Here is a 19,499-nt window from a genome sequence, read left to right as displayed (position 1 = left end):
ACTACTTTTAACAAATCTGTTGAAGAAAAGCTTGGGAAAATTGATATACTTGCTTCTAAAGTTGATAGTCTTGCTGCTGATGTTGATCTTTTGAAATCGGAAGTTATGCCTAATGAAAATAAAGATATTAAGTAATTTGCTACAGCAAACGCCATCCAAGTTAGAATTAATGAGAATATAAGATTGATGGCCGAATTGCGTGCTAGGTGGGAAAAAGAAGAAAATGAAAAAGAAGATAATATAGCTAAAGTTTGGACTATTACCACCACTGGTAATGCTAATGCTACACATGTTGCTGCACCTCCTACTAATAATGGTAAAAGAATTGGTGTTAGCAATGTTTCCACTTCAAATGCAAAGCGCGAGAAACTGCCTGAAACTGCTAAAACTGCTGAAACTGCCTGTGATAAAACTGCTGAAATTTTTTCCAACATTGGGGATGATGATCCCATTGCTTTAGATTATAATGGTTTGAATTTTGATGATTGCCACATCTCTGAAGTTATAAAGTTCTTACAAAAACTTGCTAAAATTCCTAATGCTAGTGCTATAAATTTGGCTTTCACGAAACATATTACAAATGCTCTCATAAAAGCTAGAGAAGAGAAATTAGAACGCGAAGCTTCTATTCCTAGGAAGCTCGAGGATGGTTGGGAGCCCATCATTAAGATGAAGGTTAATGACTTTGATTGTAATGCTTTATGTGATCTTGGTGCAAGTATTTCTGTTATGCCTAAGAAAATTTATAATATGCTTGACTTGCCACCATTGAAAAATTGTTATTTGGATGTTAATCTTGCTGATCATTCTACAAAGAAACCTTTGGGGAAAGTTGATAATGTTCGCATTACCGTTAACAATAACCTTGTCCCCGTTGATTTTGTTGTCTTGGATATTGAATGCAATGCATCTTGTCCCATTATTTTGGGAAGACATTTTCTTCGAACTGTTGGTGCTATCATTGATATGAAGGAAGGTAATATTAAATATCAATTTCCTCTCAAGAAAGGTATGGAACACTTCCCTAGAAAGAGAATGAAGTTACCTTTTGATTCTATCATTAGAACAAATTATGATGTTGACACTTAGTCTCTTGATAATACTTGATACACACTTTCTGCGCCTAGCTGAAAGGCGTTAAAGAAAAGCGCTTATGGGAGACAACCCATGTTTTTTACTACAGTACTTTGTTTTTATTTTAAGTCTTGGAAGTTGTTTACTACTGTAGCAACCTCTCCTTATCTTAGTCTAGTGTTTTGTTGTGCCAAGTAAAGTCGTTGATAGTAAGGTTCATACTAGATTTGGATTACTGCGCAGAAACAGATTTCTTTGCTGTCACGAATCTGGGAAAAATTCTCTGTAGGTAACTCAGAAAATTATGCCAATTTACGTGAGTGATCCTCATATATGTACACAACTTTCATTCAATTTGAGCATTTTCATTTGAGCAAGTCTGGTGCCTCAATAAAATTCGTCTTTACGAACTGTTCTGTTTTGACAGATTCTGCCTTTTATTTCGCATTGCCTGTTTTGATATGCTCGATGGATATTTCGATTCCATTGACTTTCAGTAGCTTTGTGCAATGTCCAGAAGTGTTAAGAATGATTATGTCACCTCTGAACATGTATATTTTGATTGTGCACTAACCCTCTAATGAGTTGTTTTGAGTTTGGTGTGCAGGAAGTTTTCAAGGATCAAGAGAGGGAGATGATACAACATGATCAAGGAGAGTGAAAGCTCTAAGCTTGGGGATGCCCCGGTGGTTCACCCCTGCATATATCAAGAAGACTCAAGCGTCTAAGCTTGGGGATGCCCAAGGCATCCCCTTCTTCATCGACAACATTATCAGGTTCCTCCCCTGAAACTATATTTTTATTCCATCACATCTTATGTGCTTTGCTTCGAGCGTCGGTTTGTTTTTGTTTTTGTTTTATTTGAATAAAATGGATCCTAGCATTCTTTGTGTGGGAGAGAGACATGCTCCGCTGTTGCATATGGACAAGTATGTCCTTAGGCTTTACTCATAATATTCATGGCGAAGTTTCTTCTTCGTTAAATTGTTATATGGTTGGAATTGGAAAATGATACATGTAGTAATTGCTATAATGTCTTGGATAATGTGATACTTGGCAATTGTTGTGCTCATGTTTAAGCTCTTGCATCATATACTTTGCACCTATTAATGAAGAAATACATAGAGCATGCTAAAATTTGGTTTGCATATTTGGTCTCTCTAAGGTCTAGATAATTTCTAGTATTGAGTTTGAACAACAAGGAAGACGGTGTAGAGTCTTATAATGTTTACAATATGTCTTTTATGTGAGTTTTGTTGCACCGCTTCATCCTTGTGTTTGTTTCAAATAAACCTTGCTAGCCTAAGCCTTGTATCGAGAGGGAATACTTCTCATGCATCCAAATACTTGAGCCAACCACTATGCCATTTGTGTCCACCATACCTACCTACTACATGGTATTTCTCCGCCATTCCAAAGTAAATTGCTTGAGTGCTACCTTTAAACAATTCAAAATTTATTACCTCTGATTTGTGTCAATGTTTTATAGCTCATGAGGAAGTATGTGGTGTTTATCTTTCAATCTTGTTGGGCAACTTTCACCAATGGACTAGTGGCTTCATCCGCTTATCCAATAATTTTGCAAAAAGAGCTGGCAATGGGATTCCCAGTCCCAAATTAATTAATAAAAATAGACACTCCTCCATGGTATGTGATTGTTGGACGGCACCCGAAGGATTCGGTTAGCCATGGCTTGAGAAAGCAAAGGTGGGGAGGAGTGTCATCATAATAAAACTAAAATAAAAAGGCACTCCTTCATGGTATGAGATTGTTGGCAGGCACCCGAAGGATTCGGTTAGCCATGGTTTGTGAAAGAAAGGTTGGAAGGAGTGCCACACAAAAATAAAATAAAATGGGAGCCGCTCTTTGAAGGTTTGTCTGGCAAGGGGGTTAGAGTGCCCACTACCATTCGTTGACAACAACAAACACCTCTCAAAATTTTACTTTTATGATCTCTATATGTTTTCAAAACCAAAGCTCTAGCACAAATATAGCAATCGATGCTTTCCTCTTTGAAGGACCATTCTTTTACTTTTATGTTGAGTCAGTTCACCTATCTCTCTCCACCTCAAGAAGCAAACATTTGTGTGAAATGTGCATTGATTTCTACATACTTGCATATTGCACTTGTTATATTACTTTACATTGACAACTATCCATGAGATATACATGTTATAAGTTGAAAGCAACCGCTGAAACTTCATCTTCCTTTATGTTGCTTCAATATCTTTACTATGAATTATTGCTTTATGAGTTAACTCTTATGCAAGACTTATTGATGCTTGTCTTGAAGTACTATTCATGAAAAGTCTTTGCTATATGATTCATTTGTTTACTCATGTCATTTACATTGTTTGGATCGCTGCATTCACTACATATGCTTACAATAGTATGATCAAGGTTATGATGGCATGTCACTCCAGAAATTATCTTTTTTATCGTTTACCTGCTCGGGACGAGCAGAAACTAAGCTTGGGGATGCTGATACATCTCCGACGTATCGATAATTTCTTATGTTCCATGCCACATTATTGATGATATCTACATGTTTTATGCATACTTTACATCATATTTATGCATTTTCTGGAACTAACCTATTAACAAGATGCCGAAGAGCCGATTCTTTGTTTTCTGCTGTTTTTGGTTTCAGAAATCCTAGTAAGGAAATATTCTCGGAATTGGACGAAATCAACGCCCAGGGGCCTATTTTCACATGAAGCTTCCAGAAGACCGAAGAGTCAACGAAGTGGGGCCACGAGGTGGCCAGGAGGTAGGGCGGCGCGGCCCAAGCCCTGGCCGCGCCGGCCTGTCTCCTGGGCCCCTCGCGACGCCCCTTGACCTGCCCTTCCGCCTACAAATAGCCTTCGTCGCGAAACCCCCAGTACCAAGAGCCACGATACGGAAAACCTTCCAGAGACGCCGCCGCCGCCAATCCCATCTCGGGGGATTCAGGAGATCGCCTCCGGCACCCTGCCGGAGAGGGGAATCATCGCCCGGAGGACTCTACGCCGCCATGGTCGCCTCCGGAGCGATGTGTGAGTAGTCTACCCCTGGACTATGGGTCCATAGCAGTAGCTAGATGGTTGTCTTCTCCTCATTATGCTTCATTGTCGGATCTTGTGAGCTGCCTAACATGATCAAGATCATCTATCTGTAATGCTATATGTTGTGTTTGTTGGGATCCGATGGATAGAGAATACTATGTTATGTTGATTATCAATTCATGTCTATGTGTTGTTTATGATCTTGCATGCTCTCCGTTATTAGTAGAGGCTCTGACCAAGTTTTTACTCTTAACTCCAAGAGGGGGTATTTATGCTCGATAGTGGGTTCATGTCTCCGTGAATCTGGGGGAGTGACAGAAACCTCTAAGGTTATGGATGTGCTGTTGCCACTAGGGATAAAACATTGATGCTATGTCCGAGGATGTAGTTATTGATTACATTACGCGCAATACTTAATGCAATTGTCTGTTGTTAGCAACTTAATACTGGAAGGGGTTCGGATGATAACCTGAAGGTGGACTTTTTAGGCATAGATGCATGCTGGATAGCGGTCTATGTACTTTGTCGTAATGCCCAATTAAATCTCACAATACTCATCATAATATGTATGTGCATGGTCATGCCCTCTCTATTTGTCAATTGCCCAACTGTAATTTGTTCACCCAACATGCTATTTATCTTATGGGAGAGACACCTCTAGTGAACTGTGGACCCCGGTCCAATTCTCTATACTGAAATACAATCTACTGCAATTGTTCTACTGTTTTCTGCAAACAATCATCTTCCACACTATACATCTAATCCTTTGTTACAGCAAGCCGGTGAGATTGACAACCTCGCTGTTTCGTTGGGGCAAAGTACTTGATTTGTGTTGTGCAGGTTCCACGTTGGCGCCGGAATCCCTGGTGTTGCGCCGCACTACATCTCGCCGCCATCAACCTTCACGTGCTTCTTGACTCCTACTGGTTCGATAAACCTTGGTTTCTTACTGAGGGAAACTTGCCGCTGTGCGCATCACACCTTCCTCTTGGGGTTCCCAACGGACGCGTGTCGAACGGAAAGACAATACATCAACCACGCGCATCACTTAACCTTGCACATTCCACTTGAGCGTGATGGTGATGATCTTGACCGTAACAAGATGTAATGTCTTTCTTGATTGTGCTTGCTTGATGAAGTCGCGGATTGCTCCCCCTTACTCCACTATGGGAGAGCTTGTTCGGCGCATTTTCACATATCCATGAACACCATAGGAATGGCAAGTTTCAAGCATATGATCTCTTCGAGTTGGCTCATCTTGAACTTGCACAACATTTCTTCTTTCTTCGTCCTGTTGATGTATTGAAGATACACATGAGAGCGCACTCAATCTGCCTTCAAGACATACTTGTCACTTGATATTCTTAATTTGATCCTTGTTGCAACCTTGGAGCTAACATATGGTTCAAGCATTGCCTATGGACTAATTTTAGTCCATAGAGATTGTCACTGATTATCAAAACCACACATGGGGGCTCCATGCACTTTTAAGCTCTACACGGAGTGGTGCCTGGAAGATCGATTCTTTCTAATAGACATATTAAGATGCAACTAATGTGTCTAGTCCGCAGAGCTGGCCGGAAGATATGCGACATCTACTCTTCACTTGCCTGCGAGGCAGTGCTTGGGGAGCATTCTGGATCTAGAATCTTGGAGAATCTGCTAAGATGCCCGACAACAAATGCACGGGTGCTAGGCACATTAAAGCTTATGGAAACGATTGTTGTGACCTGTTGGTATACGTGTGGTGGCAGAGAAGGGAAATTGTCAAACGAGAGACGGTGGCAGGACCATCTCAGACAGCTTTTCCTATACATGCGATAACAACCAATTTTGTACAATCGGCCAAAGGAAATTCAGTGTCGAAAGAAGTGGTATGGAGTAAACCGGACCGAGGTGAGTACAAACTAAATATTGATGCATCTTTTCACTCTAATGGGACATGCTCGGTGGGTACTGTCCTCCGAAACGATAGAGGAGAAGCGTTGGCTGGTTTTGCTGCGCCTTTGAATCACCTTCTTAGTGCTGCAATGGCAGAAGCCTCGGCTCTGCAAAAAGGACTGGAATTTATGGAACAATTGGGCATCCAATCAGTCATAATAGAGTCGAATTCTCTAGAATTGATTCAAGCATGTAATGCAGAAGTGGAACTTTGGAGTCCATCCGCACCAATCCTTGCACATTATTTTATGAAAGCCCAACCTTTTGATTCGATTCATTATAGGTATTGCAGTCTAGACGCCAACCATGTTGCTCATGAATTAGCTAGAAACTCTTTTAGTACAAACTCAGTGTTGAGGTGGAGTGATGCTCCCCAAAATGTTATTATCCCTTTTTTACTAAATGATGCAACTCTTCTAAATTTGTAGTAGCAAGTGTTTTATGTACTCTATTCCTTACCAGGGTATCTAAGGGGACTGATTTTTTTTAATGAGGCGGCTTGCTTGCTGGTTTAATATATTATGTTTTAAAAAAAGTACATATACGTTGGCAATTAACCTATTTCTTGTTGCATTGGAGATATACATGCAAAGCCCTGTTTGCCAATAAGGATTCTACGTGTTTGGTACACTAATCAAGGCAAGTTTCTAAGATGTTTCCCGCAGTGTTCTGGTTGAAACTTCATATGAGAAGGTAGTCCATATAATTCCAAGCAGTGACGCCAAGCAAAAAATACACAACTGCTCCATTTTACATCTCGAACGTCATGAGCCCAATAACCTATCAGGGTGCCTAGTACAGGGGATGCTGGTCACAAAAGATGTCCAATAACCTATCAGCACATATTACATAGGATATTTCTCTGGTTTCCCATTCCACTACCATCATTCAGCACGACTTCTACGTAACCAGGCTAAAACTATATTACCGCAATTTTTTCCAGCATAAGACATCTCAACTCATGCAGCAAGTGAAACCAAACTTCTTCGGTGCATCTTTTTCACGAGGTGGGATTATAACGGAGGTGCTGCTCGTAGTAGTTTATAAGCTGCAAAAGAACATAGTACTGTGGTGTTGGTATATTTTCATTCATAAGGTAACATGATAGAGAAGACAATGCGGCATACCACCAATGGGTTATTATTTTTCAGTTCCTTGTCATCCACAAAGATCTCCTCCCCATCAGACCTGTTCATCATCAACGATAAAGAAATTGAGGGTAATTACTGGCAACAACTATGATATTCAGTTGAGGGTAAAAGTTTTTTGCTATTCTGGGGATACAAGTTTCTACTTCCAGGTGAGTTGCAGTAAAGGATACACAAGCAAGCGCTCAAACAAATCAATGGTCTGCTGTTGCAATGGGGCAATGCCAAAATAATACTATGGAATAGCAATAACTGAAAACCAAACTAAGAACAAGAGAATTAACCATTAAAAGCTGGTCACCTGAGTGCTTTGAATGTTATTGCAACTTGCTGCACATCATCTGTCATGGTGGCGAAGTAGCGCACTGGCTTGATGATCTTAATAATATGAAGTTGGTTGCCACAACCCTGCCCTTTGGTCCTATCACCAGTTTCTCCTTCTGTGGAATCAACATCCTCGGCGCCAGGCTTCCCAGACCTTCCAGTTTGAAGTTCACCTTGATCTTGCTGTACTTCATCCTGTTTGAACCTCCTGACTGATCCAAGCTTGCGCTTCTTGGCACCAGTCACCTGGACACCTTGAGACGGAGGTGCATGTACTGGATTTTCAACCGTTGATAAACCATTGCCAGGCTGAAGCTCATCTTGTTGCTGAACCACAACAGATATAGGTGCTCTTTGACATGGAAACCCATCCGGCGGCACACTGGAACTACCCTCCCGTGTCACACTTTGAGCAAGAATTGGCTGTGCAACCACATTTACTGATGCATCAAACCCCACAATCGAGTTCTTACTAGTATTATTAGTAGCTCTCCTACTACTTGTCCTGAGAGGCAATGTTTTGCGTTCTGGGGCAGGGATGTGGGATAAAAAACGGGGATCTGAACGACGTGGGCGGCCCCTTTTACCATGAGAAGTGTTAGGACTCCTCACTGGATTAGTCGTGACCTTACGCTTGCGCTTACCATGGTACCTTGGTTGCTGTCTGCAATGCATACACAAAACTATTGTGCCATATCTTATGCAAATGCAATTTAAACTTAGATAGAGAAGTGTTTCAGATGCATACCGCTTCTCAAAAGCATCCACAAAGTCAGAGCAGGCCGTTAGATTTTCGGCTGGCTCCCATGTGTTAGCGCTCTCCGGCCACCCGCGCCTAACAACTCATAATATGAGGGATATAAGCATCAGAACTACATTTACAATACAATTGCACTAAAAATATGCATAAACTGAAGATGCAGCAAAATCAACCATCACAAACTAATGAAAGAGAGATGAAAAGGCACCCATGCAGTGCAAATGCATCTATTGGAAGAATCAAAACAGAAGCTAGAGCTATGTGTGGTTTAGTCATTACCAAACATATACAACTGGAGGATGCACTGTTTGATCCAATAATTGAACTAAAAAGCACAAATATAAATCTGCTACATTGCAAATGACTGCCAAAGGACATAACCGGACAGCTACCATTGCTGAGTCAGGAAACCATAACTCAACCCAAAACCACACTAGAAATCATAGTTTAAAATAGCCAGCTATCTCATTTAGCCGCGATTTTTTTGGAGGCTATAAAAGGCTATAGCCGGGTTATAGCAGGTTATTCCATTTAGCCTTTTTTTAAAAAATTTGGAATATTTCAGTCACATCTTACCAAAAGAAGAGGAAAACTATGACTCAAACACGATGCGTGATACGACTTATTCAACTTTTCAAGGCAAACATGTATTCAAGTATTCAACTTGCAAGTTTTATCTAATTATATTGAGAAAATACAGGAGGTTTAGCGGCTAAATTAGAGGCTAAATAGGGGCTAAAAAGGGCTATAGCCGGCTATTAGCGTTTTTTTTTTAATTTAGCCTATAAATGGCATAGCCGCAGCGGCAGGTCTCTATAGCCAGGCTATAGCCGGCTATTTAAAACTTTGCTAGAAATCAGGGAGCATAGATATAGAGATATCTAAAAGCATAGTAACTGCCACTGTAATCAAATTTACTGCCAGTACGCCTATGGTCCAAGAATCTATTTGGCTAGGATGCAAGATTACAGGAGGAACATGAAAAAGCAAACAGTGAATGCTTCAAGCGAATCCATCAACAAGCAGGTGACAGATCGCAATGGTCCTGGGATTTGGGGGACGCTGAGGGGCTCCACCCCATCACCAACTAAGCAGCAGCCTTCTCCATCCTCGTCGTTACCAGCAAAGGTATACACAGTTCCACCTACTCCGGTTACCCATGAGGGCACTGACAGTTCCGATCATCACGGGCGACACACTTGGAGTTCGCTAAGTTTGATGGCACTATGCTCGTTTGTGGTTATATACATGTTGCACGCATTTACCGAGTTACGGAAGGATTCAGGGTAGCAGAAGTAACTCTGTATATGGTGGATAATACCTCTCATTGGTAGTCGATACAAGAAAACTTTTGTTGGAATTCGATGTGAATGATAATCGTGACAGGTTGAGGGAACTACACTTGCTGAAGCAGACAGATTCAGTTTCTGAGCATAAGCCCAAACCTGATCAGCTTGTGTAGCAGATCAAATTGTATGGCAGCTCCATTAGTGGGCTGATGCTGGTGAACAAGTTCATAATGGGTCTCAAGGACGAGTTTATTGGTCTTGTTGAAACTCCAACCCACAACTGTGGTTCAGGCAGCCATCTTTGCACTGATTCAGGAAGGTGTGTTGGAGTGTTGGAATAACAGACATACATTTGCCAAACCTGAGTCAGCTCCTAAGTATGACAATAAGTCCAATATGGGACAGGCGAATTTTGAAAGGCTCGGCAATTGAAAGAATGTCGCCGAGCCAATGGATTTTGTTTTAAGTGTGGAGAAAAAATTGCCCCCAATCATCAATGTGCTCCTCCTGCAGAATTAAAAACTATGGAGCATAATGAAGATTTTGCACTCTTAGGTAACGATTTTCTGGAAGCTAAGCTGCTCATAGTGTTGATGGGTGTTATCTGTCTCTTAATAGCTAGTTCAGAAAATTCAAAATGCATTTGGCTCCAAGCTCTTGCCAGAAATCAAGTTTTTTTCCCTTCTGTTAGTAGACTCATGGAGTTCTCACAGCTTGTTGAATGCTGAGATGGTTCCAAGACTGAACCTAATACCCAAAGAAATTCCTTCCCGGCCAGTTAAGGTGGCTAATGGAGCATATATGGATTGTCGCTCAGATTTTGTGTGGTGGATAGCTGGTTTCACATTTACTCATGACACGAAAGTCCCCGATTTTGGTGACTATGATGACCTAGGAGTCCTATGAAGTGTTACTGGCAACAAAAATGGATACAAGTGACTGAAAATGGGCAAGAGGTCACACAACATGGTGAAGTTTATTCTGAACAACTTAACATGGAGGAGGCAACTATTGAAGAAAGCCACAAGTGGTGTGAAGGCAATGAGCTTTGGGCCACTGCCCTCATTGACCAATCTGATCAAATTTTGACAGTCCCCATGAGTTGTTGTTATAGTATGAAGACATTTTTCAGGAGCCATATTCTTTACCTTAGCCTACCCCAACTTGCTTGGGAAAAAGGCTTTGATGTTGTTGGTATCGCATCTTCTACCTCCTCCCAGAGCTTTTGATCAAGCTATTTCTCAAAAGCACTGCACCAGTAAACTGTAGCCCTACAGGTGTTTTCCATATCAGAAAGATGAAACTGAGAAACAAGTTCATGCGGTTATACAAGCTGGTACTGTTACACCTAGTTTGAGTCCTTTTGCCTCAGCAGTTCTCCTAGTAAATAAGATGGATGGGACCTGGAGGTTCTGTGTGGACTACAGGAAACTGAACTTGGTGATCGTCAAGAATAAGTTCCCTATTCCTAGTGTTGGTGAGTTGCTAGATGAATTAGCTAGAGCAGTGGTTTTCTCTAAGTTGGATTTGAGAATTGGCTATCATCGGATAAGAATTCCTACTGTTGGTGAGTTGCTAGATGAATTAGCTAGAGCAGTGGTTTTCTCTAAGTTGGATTTGAGAAGTGGCTATCATCAGATAAGAATGGTAGCGGATGATAAACAGAAAACTGCTTTTAAAACCCATCATGGTCAATTCCATTTTAGAGCCATGCCTTTTGGATTAAGAAATATACTCCAGCCACTTTCAATGTTTAATTAACTCTGAATTAAGGGGTTTGCTGGGCCTGAGGGGTTATCATAGAAAATTTGTACAAGGATATGGCATTCTAGCAAAACCATTGACCACATTGCTGCAGAAGAATGTTTCCTTTCAGTGGTCTCCTCATGCTCAAGAAGCGTTTGACAAACTGAAAGCAGCCATGTGTCATACCCCAGTACTACTCTTCCAGATTTCTCAAAGCAATTTACTATTAAACCATATGCCTATTCTACTGGAGTTAGTGCAGTTCTGTGTCAAGAGGTCCACCCCATTGCTTTCTATAGCAAAGCTTTGGAGTACTAAAAATAGTTGTGGCCTTTCATCGATCCCACGTCTACGGTCTTCCCGTATGTCTAGCCCTTTTCAGCTGTCCGGACTTTTGGGCGAACTGGCTGGTGCATCAACTCAATAATGTATCAGAGCAGAGGTATTGGTTTCAAGCCTCGGCTTTCGCAATTTAATAAAAATTGCTCTTGCCCTCTAGGCCTTATAGCGTCTCTTCACGTATACGCCTCATCGAGTCATACGTGAGAGGTGCTACATTTTATGTGGATTCCCACCTTTCCATCAGTTCGGACTTTTGGTTCTACTGGTTGGTGCCTCAAACTTAACAAGCATATGCTTTAGCCACTATAAAAAAAAACTTTACCTCAAGGATAGGTTCATTCATCATGATCATCAGTAGCTTCTTGATGCAAAATTAACTCTTCAAAGTGTTGGAGCTGTATGTATGCTGCAGTAGAGAGAGGCAAATGGACATACATCCAGCTTTTTCATGTCTCACAGCTCAAACAACGTGTGCCTGACCACACTCCAGTGTTTACTGAATTACCATCCACACTCAAAGATTTTCCTGAAGAGATACTGGATCATAGACTAGTGAAGATTACTCGGCGTAGGTCTTGATCAAACAAACGGTCTTCACTTCCAGAGAGAATGTTGCCTGCGTTGCAAGCTCGTTCTCCTTGAGCTGCAGTTTAGGAGGCTGGGGCTGTCTTACGTTTTCATATAAGAGAAAATGCTAAGGGAATTCACATGAGAGTTGGACCCTCACTGAGAAGCGAGTACGCACATTATTTACACCCAAACGCTGTAACGAGAGAACAACTGAAGTGAATCGTGAAATCTGGCATCTCCCCCAAGTTCATCTACTTGTGCCCCAAGTTCGTCTCTCCTCTCCCAAAATTTCCCTGGTATCCCCCTCCCCCGGGTTACATCTGATCTCTCTTAGACAGGGTCATAACACCGTCTCCCTCTAAAAACTTGCTACTGTCCATGAACCAACCAAATCATATCAAAACCACGCCTCATATGCAAGAACTATTTACCAATAATGATACACACAAGAAATGTGATCCACCAGCGAATCAGCAGTCAATCGCTACGACAACAAAGCGGTAATTCCGTGAAACGGGAGAGGTTGGGAGAGAAAGGTGCCATTACCACTTGACGAGGTACTGTTTCTGGCCCTTGCGGAGGCGGCGGCGGCGGATAGTCTCGATCTCGTAATATCCATCCGCTAGCTTCGCCGGAGACCCCACCCCCTGCACGGGCTCCTCCGCCGGGGCCTCCTCCTGCTCCTCCTCCTCCTCATCTTGCTCATCCTCCTGTTCCCACTCCTCCTCTTCGTCCTCGTCCTCATCCTCATCCTCCTCCCCCTTCCACTCCTCCTCCTCTTCCACTCCCTTGGGTTCTTCTTCCTCTTCCACCACCTCCGCCGCCTCGTCTTCCTCCATCAAATCGCCGGAACCGCCTGCCGCCGGGGAATCCTTTTTGCCTCGAGCCATGACCAGTGCTGACCTGATTCCGCCTCTACTTTGGCCCTAATCTATTGCGGATCTTTTGCAGATTTGCAGGCTGGATTTTGGGCGACACGGGAAGAACAGGACGGAGAGCTCCTGTCCTTGCGTGGTGACGTAGGCAGCGGCGGCTGCTCTCGCTCGAATTGTTCTTTCCTTTTCTATCCCTGCAGGTGCAGACTCGAGGAGCGTGTGTGTTAGCTTTTTTTTTCTCTGTGCGTGTTTCTCTGTATTTTTTACAGCGCTACGGCACATTAATTGGATATACGGTGCCCGTGTGATCGCAAAAGTAAAAAAGATACGGTGCCCATACGGCGCATTGAAGTAGGTTGCGGCTTTCTTATTCTCCCTCCAATCCAAATTAATTACCTGTATCTAGACAAATTAATGTCAATTAATAATTTGGATAAAGGTAGTATAAAATAAAAAAATATTTCTGTAGTTTATAACCATGTGATGTTTTAGGGCTCCAAAACCGTAATGGAGAAATAGAGGTATATTTAGTCTTTTATTTTTAAATTTAAAAAAAAATAAAAATGTTTTTTTAAAATATTTTTTTGAAAAAAAGTCCTAGATTTAGCAAACGATGAAATCTACTCGCGTGCAAAAGTTTTATTATAATTTTAGGCTACACAAAAAGTGATAAATATGATGATTTGAGTATAGTGAATAATGCACATTTTAAAACTACAAAACTGTCATATTTTATCATTTTTGTGTTGTGTAGAATACAAAGAATTTCACATTAAGATTTTGCATGTTTGGAGCATACATTATTGCCTATATCTACGATTTTTTTAAAACTTAAAATATAAATTCACTTTTTTAAAAGTAAAGAGCTATATGTAGCTCAGCCCCCATTTACAATTTTTGCATCCAAAACAAATTATACACCATCAATCTACAAAATGTGTCAGGTTTTAGTTGATTTTAGTTTAAATTTGAATTAAAACTCCAACAAGTATTATGGATCAGAGGGAGTACATCATCCAAAAAGGGTTTTAAAGATCAAGGATGCCATCTAGAGGGAGGTGAATGGGCGGTTGAAACATTTTAAGTTGGGGTTTTGAGCAAGTGCGGAATAAAACATACATTTAGCTTGACAAGCACAAAATCTACAAAGTAGGGTTTTCCTATGTGTATCAACAACTTATGCTAATCAAGATAAGCAACAATATGATAGCAATGTATAGAACATCAACCACGAAGGCTACCACAATCTAAAGTGCATAAGTAAAGGAGTTCGGGTTAAGAATTAACCGAGACACGTGGAGATGACGATGTATCCCGAAATTCACACTCTTGCGGGTGCTACCCTCCATTGGAGCGGAGTGGGGGCACAAGGCACTCCAAATGCCACAATTGTGCACCATATTATCCTCGACCCTTCCCACCAAAAGTGAAATCCTCGATCCACTATGGGACCATTGAGGATGATCACCGAGCTCGTACAAGCTTGGGACGACCTCCATAACTTAATTGGAGGCTGAAAGAGCATTTCCCACACTAAATGTGTTTTGTGTGTTTGGTGTCAACACAAGATTTTTTTTACGGGTGTTAATGTCTACGGGTTATTAATATGTATCACGCTCGCCGATATTGGTTTCCTCGGAAAAGATTATATGACAGAATGTTGTTTTCAGCTTGGTCGCTGGTGGGCAGAAGTTTCGGTCCCTGACGCTGGTACTACCGCCGAGATACCCCCACCTGCAGCAGATTCCTGCGCCCTTTCATCTACGCACTGGTAGTTGGCCTGTAGTACCGCTGGTCGGTACTACTGCCCTACTTCCGTTCCACTTCCGAAAATGCAACAATTCCTTTCTGAGGGCTGCTACGAGGAAATTGTCGTTTCTCGAAGTAGGGCCGGAACTACCACCCTTGTTCCATCCAACTTCCGGTGGCCCCTCTCATTAGTAGGTCAGCCATCAGTTGGCGGTACTTCCGGTCCTAGTGACCGGTAGTACCGGCCTTACACAATTTTGTGCATAACTGATAGGGCAAAGGTGTCTGATCTTTCGATGAGATCAAGGATAAGTCGATTTGTTGGTGGAGTTTGTGCTTGACGATCCGACTACACGTGCAAAGTCCCTGCGCCAATGCGCCAATGCAATCGCTAGGATAATTTGCGGGAGTTACCATTCTTTGCGGGTGCACGATTAGCCTAACCAGCGAGTAGGGCCTACCAGCGAGGGTCTTAATTCCTACCTGAAATCGAAAACAACTAAGAACTAATAATGCAATCGGGATATTGCGGATGAAGATGAAAACTTTATTGAATAATGTGGGATTCCAAAAAGTCAGTCTTGTTCTGGGTGTTGGCCTCAAAAGAAATACACGAGAGTTGCAGCAATGGCTAACTTTTAGTCTAATCAAAATCCTAGTCTAAAAAGTGACGGCTATGGAGGTATTTAAGGAGGAAAAGGTGGGGGTTCCGGCTAGCCATATGTATGATGGCCAAACCAAACCCTAGAAGACATTTTCTCCTCAAATACAGACTCTAAAAGGTGGCTAACTTAATTACTACGAAAATGACATAGGCGTGGCCCAAAAGTAAAGGTGACACAACACTATATTATGCTATGGATGAAAATATGAAGTATAATTTTGTATATTTCGTCTAAGTTTTCAATCATCGTTATGGTGGCTTCAAAGTTCTGAAATCTCCACTTGTGACGCCCTCTTCAATCCTCACACGCTTGTTGCTATCTCCATGTATGATCATGCTTCAATGTGTGTCCCTCTCGTCCATGCAAGAACTATTTACCCAACGCTATTTACCAATGATACACACAACAAATGTGATCCACAAGCGAATCAGCAATCAATTGCTAGAGAGTCAATTGCTAGGACAATAAAGCGGTAATTCCGTGAAACGGAAGAGGTTGGGAGAGAAAGGTGCAAGTACCACTTGACGAGGTACTCTTTCTGGCCCTTGCCGAGGCGGCGGCTACGGCGGATAGTCTCAACCTCGTAATATTTATCCGCTAGCTTCGCCGGAGACCCCTTCCCTGAGGCAACCCCCTGCACGGGCTCCTCCGCCGGGGCCTCCTCCTCGTCGCCGTCCTCATCTTGCTCATCCTCCTGTTCCCACTCCTCCTCTTCGTCATCATCCTCATCCTCATCCTTCTCCCCCTTCCAGTCCTCCTCCTCTTCCACTCCCTTGGGTTCTTCTTTCTCTTCCACCACCTCCGCCGCCTCGCCTTCCTCCATCAAATCGCCGGAACCGCCTGCCGCCGGGGAATCCTTTTTGCCTCGAGCCATGACCAGTGTTGACCTGATTCCGCCTCTACTTTGGCCCTAATCTGTTGCGGATCTTTTGCAGATTTGCTGGCTGGATTTTGGGCGACACGGGAAGAACAGGACGGAGCTCCTGTCCTTCCTTGCGTGGTGACATAGGCAGCGGCGGCTGCTTTGGAATTGTTCTTTCCATTTGTATCCCTGCAGGTGTAGGCTCGTGTGTGTTAGTTTTTTTTTCTGTGTGTGTTCCTCTATTTTTTTACAGCGCTACGGCACATTAATTGGATACGGTGCCTGTGTGATCGCAAAAAAAAGATACAGTGCCCCTCTCCCTCCTATCCAAGTTAATTACCTGTATCTAACAAATTAATGTCAATTAATTTTGTATAAAATCGAAAATGTTTGTATGTAGTTTAACCATGTGATGTTTTACGACCTCCCAAACGGTAGTGGACAAATAGAGCTATATTTATCCTTTTATTTTTAAAATTTTGAAAAAATATTTAAAAAGTTGGAAAAGTCCTGGATTTAGTGTAAAATTCATTGTATTTTAGGCTACACAAAAGGAGACAAATATGGTGATTTGAGTATAGTAAATAGTGCACATTTTAAAACTATAAAACTTATCAGATTTTATCATTTTTATGTAGTTTAGAACATAAAAAAATTACATTAAGATTTTGCACGTTTGTAGCATACATTATTGCATATATCTAAGTTCTTTTAAAAGACTTAAGTATAACTTTCGCTTTTTATAAAAAATAAAGAGCAGGACAGAGCGCACCGGGCTGCTGCTCTCAAATTATTCTTTCCCTCGGTATCCCTGCAGCCATGTGTGTTACAACATCTCCAACAGACGCGCCTAAAAAAATTATACAACACTGATTTTTATTTTTTTTAGTCGCGGACGGTCTCTAGGTTTCTCAGACGGGCGAAAAAATAAAGCGCGGAAATAATGCTTTACCAGATGCTGTAAAATACAGCGCTAAAAAAACAAGTTTTGCATACACACCATTGAAAATAAGATCAAACATAGTACTACCTCTGTCTATTTACGTCTAACATTTATCTAAATCTTAGCATCTAGATACATCCAGATTTAAATAAACCTCAAACATCTATTTATAGACATCTATTAAATAGACGAAGGGAGTACTAAAAATACATTTTAAAATGACGACAAGAACAATAACTAAATGGATACAATACATCTAAAAATTGGAGAAGTTGAAGTTCGGTCCCGATGACTCCGACGGCTCAGTCAGGACCAAATCCACCCAACGTTCTTCGTTTCCGTCGATTGTCGTTGGGCCGGCTTCCTGCGCCTCGATGAACCGCCTGCGCGCGAATGCCCTCCTTCTTCGCCCTACGCTCCGCCTTCTTCTGCGCGAAGAAGGCGCGCTCGTCGAGGACATCCTGCGGGAAGGCGGCGACTCACGCCTCCATGGCGCGTTCATCCGCCTGCGCAATGGTGAGGCGGCGCTGAAGCTGCTGGCGGCAGCGGCGCTGCTCGGCGGTGACGAGGTTGTCGAAGCCGGCCAAGAACTCCGCCTCCACGAGGGACTCGCGGTCCTTGAAGTTAAGCTGCTAGCGGGGGCGCCCGAGGCGCCATGCCGCCAAGTCGTAGGCGCGCGTCACCTGCTCCACAGTGTCGAAGGTGCCGAGGGCGAGGCGAGCGCCACCGGCGCGCATATCCGCATAGAACGTGCCGCTCGGGTGGGTGCGCACGCCCACAAAACCTGAGGAGTTGTGCGGGGGGGGGGGGGGGGGGGTGGGGGGGCATGGTGACGACGCGGTCTCGGCGGCGGTGGTACACGTGGCAGGCGAGAGGGCGGCGCGTGACGGGATAGAGTTTTCAGCGGCGGTTAAGGACGCGTCGTGCACGCCGTTTTGTACCGCGCGCGGCCGCTTTATACCGCGCGGCAAAATGTTTAGTGTGCGCTATTTTGGTGCGTCTGTTCGAGCGAAATTTTTTGGTACCGCGCGGACTCTTTTGAGGTGTCTGTTGTTGGAGATCCTCTTAGCTCTTTTTTTCTTTTCTGTGTATATTCGTTTTCTTTTAGAGCACATTGATGGATGCGGTGCCCCTATGGCGTATTAAAGTGGGTTGCGCCCTCGTATAAAATGTTTGTGTGACGTGATGTATTTTTGGGCTTTCAATTTATAAAAAATATAGGGATTTTAGTTTATTTTAGTGAATTTTAACTAACAAGGAGACTACTGTGGATCGGAGGAACAACATCATTAAAAATGGGGTTTTATATCACCGTGCACTTGTTGATTTTTTAAGGGCGCGGTTGGCAGCGCGCAGCACTTTCAAATAGTTACTGGGGAGCAAAAAACGGCTCGATTGGATGCCCAGTCCACACCCACGTAGTGCCCCGCGCACCCCTCAACGCAGCTCAGGGTCAGGGCTGGCGTACGAGCGGGTACAAGCAGTGGACATGGTGCGAGGTTAGACGATGCACGAGAAAACGGAGGGAGATTTTCGGTCACCGCCCTAATTTCGCCCCTATTTAGCTCTACCCTCACCGCCGAAATCGACCATTGTTTCCCAGTCGAGCTCTTCCCCTTTCGAGATCCAAGGCGATGGTGTGAGATTCTTTGCCTGCTATGACGAGGAGCTCGGCCGCGGTCGTCGTCGGCATGCCTTCTCCATCTTCCACAGCCTTTTGTTCTGATGGATACTCTTCTTGTATATGTAAGAAAGCTCTAACCATGTCCATAGTTCGGTGTGTAGATCTAACAGTATATGTGGTAGATTGAGTTTGTAATCAAGCTTTCCACAGTTCGGTGTGGTACGGATTAACTTATTTCGATGGTATGGAACCCTTTTTCATGATTTTCATAGGACTGATGGTGTAGTGTTTGACTGATGTGGTAGACTGGTAGTGCTAGTGAATGTACCGTGGCGCGAATAGAGGGGTGGGAGGTCAATGGTCGCTATACCAGTTTTAGTGCTTTTTCAGCTTTAGACGATGCGGAAGCAAAGGTGACTACTTTAGCAACTACGGTGATCCTAATATGATGCAATGCAAGGAAACAAGTAAATCATGCAATGATCAAGTAAGAGGGAAATGAAACAACCAGGCGGACGGTAGCGGAGACGAGACGCGATATAT

At 42.9% G+C, this 19,499-nt stretch overlaps 1 protein-coding gene across 2 annotated transcripts; it reads right to left on the bottom strand.

The window, feature by feature from the left end:
- Positions 1 to 6,745: 6,745 nt before the first annotated feature.
- Positions 6,746 to 16,521, bottom strand: LOC127304069 (probable chromo domain-containing protein LHP1). 2 transcript variants are annotated; one of them, XM_051334783.2, is made up of 5 exons: positions 16,046 to 16,521; positions 8,280 to 8,366; positions 7,509 to 8,195; positions 7,187 to 7,247; positions 6,746 to 7,107 (listed from the first exon to the last, which is right to left on the bottom strand). In XM_051334783.2, exons 1-5 carry the CDS (start codon positions 16,399 to 16,401, stop codon positions 7,060 to 7,062), a joined length of 1,239 nt encoding a protein of 412 aa, XP_051190743.1. In that variant the 5' UTR covers positions 16,402 to 16,521; the 3' UTR covers positions 6,746 to 7,059. The 2 variants fall into 2 exon arrangements, with proteins under 2 accessions (XP_051190743.1, XP_051190748.1); XM_051334788.2 differs by lacking the exon at positions 16,046 to 16,521 and adding an exon at positions 12,785 to 13,308.
- Positions 16,522 to 19,499: the final 2,978 nt, after the last annotated feature.

The sequence above is a fragment of the Lolium perenne genome, chromosome 1 (genome assembly GCF_019359855.2).
Source record: "Lolium perenne isolate Kyuss_39 chromosome 1, Kyuss_2.0, whole genome shotgun sequence".
In the NCBI taxonomy this organism is placed as follows: domain Eukaryota; kingdom Viridiplantae; phylum Streptophyta; class Magnoliopsida; order Poales; family Poaceae; genus Lolium; species Lolium perenne.
This window is presented reverse-complemented; position numbering and strand designations above follow the sequence as displayed.